A 6,000-nucleotide genomic window follows, 5' to 3' on the forward strand; every position below is an offset into this window, starting at 1 on the left:
CAACTGTGATCAGAAAATTGTCACACAGCATTGGTCTGTGGTGCTTAGCTACACACCGTGAAGAGCGAAGTAGAGGTAGATAGCTTATGAATGAAGTGTCATTGATTGTTTTGGGTTAGGAGGGACCTTTCAAGGTCATTTAGTCCAACCACCATGTTTAGATAAGCAATTTCAATTAAACATGTTTACATAACTTATTGGCAATCCTATCTAAATAACAGGCAAGCCCATAATCCTGTTACTGGATTGAAAGCAAAACAGAACTAATGACCTTCAGTAATGAACTTGCACAGTATAGCCACCTCTAATAAGGAGCCTCTATTTCCTTAGCTTTGATTTGCCTTTTATTTTATGCAGTTTGCATGTTCAGCCTGTTACTAGGAAGAGAATTTTTTGCTGGTCTAAACACAGTATGTTTATTTGATACTGCATCATTGTGTGTAGGCCTTGGCTTTGCAGCATTAGCTATGATTTCTTAGAATCATAGAATAGTTTGGGTTGGAAGGGACCTTTAAAGGTCATCTAGTCCAACCCGCCTGCAATGATGAGGGACATCTTCAGTGAGATCGGGTTTCTCAGAGCCCCATACAACCTGATCTTGAATGTTTTCAAGGATGGGACATCTACCACCTTTCGGGGAACCTGTTCCAGTGTTTCATCACCCGCATTGTAAAAATGTTTTCCTTATATCTAATCTAATTAATAATAAAATTACATATAATCTAATCTACCTTCTTCTAGTTTAAAACTATTACCACTTGTCCTGTCACAACAGGCCTTACTAAAAAGCCTGTCCCCATCTTTCTTACAAACCCCCTTTAAATATTGGAAGGCCACTTATAAGGTCTCTCCAGGCTGAGCAACCCCAACTCTCTCAGTGTTTCCTTGTAGGAGTGGTGTTCCGTCCTTCTGATCATTTTTGTGGCTCTCCTGGACCTACCTCAATGGGTCCATGTCTTGGTGGTGCTAAGGATTCCAGAACTGAATGCAGTACTCCAGGTTGGGGTCTCACCAAGAGGGCCAGAATTTCCTCCTTTGACCTGCTGCTTTTGATGCAGCCCAGGGTATGGTTGCTTTCTGGGCTGTAAGCACACATTGTTGCCTCATGTCCAGTTTTTCACCCACCAGTACCCCTGAATCCTTTTCTGCAGGGCTGCTCTCAATCCCTTCATTCACCAGCCTCTATTGATACCAGGGGTTGTCCTGCCCCAGATGTAGTCCCAGGTGTAGGGCCTTGCACTTGGCCTTGTTGAACCTGATGAGGTTGACACGGGCCCACTTCTCAAGCTTGTCCAGGTCCCTCTGAATGGCATCCTGTCCCTCAGGTATGTCAGCTGCACTGCTCAGCTTAGTGGTGTTGGCAGATTTGCCAAGGGTTCACTTGATCCCACTGTCTACATCAGTGATCAAGATATTAAACAGTGCTGGTCCCAATACGGACCCCTGAGGAACACCACTCCGGCCTGATCTCCATCCAGACGCTGAGCCATTGACCCACTACTCTGGATGCGAGAGTTACTTGGGAGTGTGCAGTCTTTACAGCTGAGTCATTTTCAAATATAACTGGTTAGATTCAGCTTTCGGAATCACGTTTACTTGTCTTAATGAGTGTGAAGTGTGGCCTTTAGTTAATTCTGTTTTACTTTCAGGTTCGGTGTTCGCTACGGGACCAGTGACACAGCTGGAAAAGGTGTCCTTTATTCATCTCCTGATAGAAGCCACGGATGGTGGCAGTCCCACTCTGAGTGCAGTTACCACCCTAGAGGTGCACGTAGAAGATGTAAATAACTATGCCCCTCAGTTCACGAGGGTTCTGTACAATCTCACAGTGAGTGAGGATGCCTCAATTGGAGAAAGCATCCTCACATTTTCAGCCATTGACTATGACTGGACACGTGAAAACACGTATGTTGAATACTCCATTATTGATGGCAATGCTGAGAATTTATTCTCTGTGGAAACAAGTGTCATGGAGTCAGAAACATCCTACAAACTTGTTGGTGGTCTTGTTTTGAGCAGCGTTCTTGACAGGGAAGTGGCGGCTTCTCACCGTTTGGTCCTCCTTGCCTCTGATCGTGGAATACCCTCCTTGAATTCAACTGCTACTGTGCTAATAACTGTGCTGGATGTTAATGATAATCCTCCAGTATTTAGCAGCCTGGAGTACCATGTTCATGTCAAAGAAAGCATCCCTGTCGGTAGTCATGTTACTGAAGTTTCAGCAAATGACTGCGATGCAGGCACTAACGCTGAGATCACTTATGCTATCATCTCTGGAAATGACAAGGGACATTTTCGCCTGGATGGGAAAACGGGATCAGTGGATTTAATGAAAATGCTGGATTATGAGGAGACCATGAAATTCACTTTGATCATCCAAGCCACAGATGGAGGAACTGATGTAAAAAATGTGGCTTTTTCTGTTGTTCTTGTTAGCGTCCTAGATGACAACGATTATGCCCCACTGTTTTTGTTTCCCAGCCTCAGCTGCATTGTCAGTGAAAATCTGCCTACCTTTTCTTCTGTGTGTGCTGTTAATGCACTGGATTTTGATAAAGGCTCCTATGGACACCTTACCTACTCCATCCAGTCTTCGTGTTTGGCTCATCGTGAAGCTCCTAGAGACCATGACATGTTCTTCATTGATCCTTTGACAGGAGATATTCATACAAAGCAAATGTTTGACTATGAAAGTCAGAATAGGTACTGTCTCATAATTCAAGCAAAAGATAAAGGTGACTCACTGGCTACCGTTACCGTTCAGGTAGATATTGAGGGGAGAGATGAATTTGACCCAGTGTTTACACAAGATCAATATTTCTTTAATCTCCCTGAGAAGAATGAAGCAGGCCAGTTGCTTGGCAGAGTGACAGCATCAGACAGCGATGGTGGACTGGATGGAATTGTTCATTACTCCCTGCTAAAAACTTCTCCGTTCTTTTCTGTGAATCAAACCAGTGGTAATATTTATTTGACTCAGACTGTTCACAGAAAGAAGAACGGCAGCAGAAGGAATGACACACTGGAATTGTTGGTAAGAGCTCATAGCCCCAAAATTGAGTCAAAGTTCACAGTATGCACCGTTTTGGTAAATGTTTCCAGTTCTCCTGAGAGTTATCCTGTAGCATCAGCATACAGCCTGACCATTAGTGTTTTGGTCTCCTTGACAGTGTTCCTACTGCTTGCAGTCAGTCTTGCTGCGCTTATTCTGAGACATAACCAGAAAGATCCGATGCACTCTTGTGTGAAAAAAGCCACAGTATCCTCCTCAGCTACTGAAGTGAATTCAGCCAGCGAAGGTAAGGACTGCCAGCAAATCCAAAGCACTGAGAGCAGTAGGCTTCCCATGGGTGCCATAGCAGAATGGCTGAGCCTAGCAGGAATTGGAGAGGGGAAGGATGATGGTGTCCCCTGCAGGCATTCAGATTCCAGTGGCCACGGTTCTGCTGAAAGAGAAACTGCAGAGGACGAGGAAATCAAAAGGATCAATGAGCATCCTTGCAGAAAGAGCACTGGCTCGGCGCTGAGCGAGCGTGGCTCACAGGTGCCAGATTCGGGGATCCCAAGGGAGTCTGATCAGCTCTCCTGTCAGTCTGGAGAAATGGATGTTGTGCCTCCCACGCAGAGCATGGAGAGCATGCGGGCCATTAAAGGACAAGGCACAAAAGAAGCCTGCGACACAGTCTATGCGCATAAAATGTTGTCTCAAACACTTAAGATTGGAATAAAGGAGAAAGACATAATGACAGACCTCACAAGAGAATATGTCTTGACGTCAGGTAGGCAGGACTCTGTGTATGATTCACTTGCAGCGCTTGGAACCTCTGATGAGGATCTCGGAGGCGATTTTAACTGGGATTATGTGCTCAGCTGGGAGCCCAGATTTCAACCTCTTGCCTCAGTGTTTAATGATATTGCAAAACTGGAAGATGAAAATGTACACATTCATAGCTTCCCTAAGGAGAAGAAATCTCTGGCTTTCCCTCCTCCCTTGATAACATCAGTAGCTCAGCCTGGCATAAGGACAGTGCCACCACGTATGCCAGATATAATAACTGGGCAAGCATTTAAAAAATATCCTCGTTCTCCCGTTACCCATAATCTTGTATACCCTCCACCAACCATGACCCCCAGTTTTTCTCCTTCTCTCTCTTTACTTACCATGCAGACACCTACTGCTTCTCCAGTAATATCTGATGGGAAAATGATAGGAACTTGTCTTATTGATCCAAGCCGTGAACTTGCCGCAGAGGAAGAAATTCAGGTCTAGGTTATTAATTGACGTTAGTTCATGGTAAAAAATGTGTCTTAAAATGTATTTTGTTATTGTTTAACAAGCAAAATATGACTGTCAGAGCTATATCATCAGTATTCTTTTTGTTGCTGGAAAAGTTAAAATAGAAACTAGCCAGAAACTATCCATCGTGTTCTTCTCAGAATACACTGTGAGGCCATGAGGCTTCTCTTTCAGCTCCCAACAACTGTGGTTTCCTATGCAAATCACGCAGCCAGGTGCCTGATAACCAACTTGACCAACTTTATTGTTTTCCTCATAAAATATGTCAATGACAAATAAATGGTAGTAGTTCTTCACTGTGGAAAAGCTTTATTAGCATGCTGGTGGGTTCTGACTTCTGTGGTGGTATTAGAAGAGGGGACTAGAGGGATGTGTAAGTATGGTGGGTTTTGGAGGGGCAAAGAATAAAGCAATAATCCCTATTGAGCTCTTTCTCAAGTGTTGGCCCAGACTTCCCACATCTCAGCCCCTGGGTCCCAACAACCTGTTGGGCCTGATGCAGTTTCATCATCTGCCGTGGCTCCCCAGTGGGCTTTATTTATCTTCATGCTGTGGAATTCCACTTAGCAGTTCTTGCGCACCTTTTGTTTACCTGCTGAGGTAAAGCCAGCGAGTCGCAATTATCTGAATAATAACAGATCACCCTTGGAAAACAGAATAACCAGTGGTAAGATAAAAGCAACCATCTACTTTATTACCAGATCTAAAATAGATACCTGTTGTTTTTCTGTCCTATTACAGAATAGGTCCCCAGGCAGCTGTAGGAACAGGCAGTGTTACGGTTCTGAAGGGCTTGTATGCCTGCAACCTGCTTTTTAGTCCTGTACTGGGTGTATCTCTGCAAGACCAGATAATCTAGCCTTGTTTGTTGTATGTATCATACATATGGCATTTTGTGTATGTATGCATATTCAGACACATGCACGTGCCTATACTGTTGTGTATGCTTGTATATTGTATCAGATCAATAAAATACACAGAAAATACATCTAGAGTAACTCCGGTTTCTCTTCAGTGTATATTTAAAAGTCTTTTGCATCAACTGCGTTACAGTTGGGCTATAGGGAAGGGTCTAATTGGTGCCTGGGACTCTGTTACAAGTTGGATGTGTACAGAGGTATATATTGTACAGCTTGTAACAGGCGGAGGAAAAGCATACGGTCCAGTTAGACTATGTGATCTTGTGGGATGAGCAGCATGTGTGCAGTGGCTTTTGTCATTTCCTTGGTCATACGTGTCAAGGTTTGCATCCTGTGGGCTCATAACCTGTCTTTAAATAAGATCCTGTTTCTAAGGCTACACCTGCATTGTACTGTCATGCAAGGGCATCCATGCTGCTCTGCAGGGGTGCTTCTTTTAAAGTTGGCGTTTGTTCTTTCTACTGCCATGGAGTATGAAACAAGATGTAGCTTAGAAATTCATTGGGATAGACAAACGTTACTAAGAAAGGAGACAGGATGGTAAGTTTTATAGTCAGGCAAAAACCTGTGCCAGGAAGAGCAAAGCAATGCAGAAGATTCATTCCCAGTTCATAATGAACATGGAGTATCACTTCAAGGCCATTATTTCAGAACTGATACTATTTTCACCTGTTAACGTGCTGTCTAATGCCTATTTGGTTTGGACTTGTATGTCTTAACTTGTAAAGTAATTTCTAATGGAATGAAAGGTGTTCTTTGTGGTGGTCAGTTCTGTGCGGTTAT

At 43.7% G+C, this 6,000-nt stretch overlaps 1 protein-coding gene across 1 annotated transcript in view; it reads left to right on the forward strand.

Moving 5' to 3' along the window:
* The window catches only part of LOC130143713 (protocadherin-23-like), a 72,961-nt gene extending 67,697 nt beyond the window's left edge, over positions 1–5,264 (forward strand). Inside the window, exon 20 of the mRNA XM_056326567.1 lies at positions 1,650–5,264. Coding sequence (XP_056182542.1) covers positions 1,650–4,270 — 2,621 coding nt within the window. The 3' untranslated portion in view covers positions 4,271–5,264. The remainder of the gene's footprint in view (positions 1–1,649) is intronic.
* The last annotated feature ends 736 nt before the right edge of the window (positions 5,265–6,000 follow it).

The sequence above is a fragment of the Falco biarmicus genome, chromosome 1 (assembly GCF_023638135.1).
Source record: "Falco biarmicus isolate bFalBia1 chromosome 1, bFalBia1.pri, whole genome shotgun sequence".
Classification (NCBI taxonomy): domain Eukaryota; kingdom Metazoa; phylum Chordata; class Aves; order Falconiformes; family Falconidae; genus Falco; species Falco biarmicus.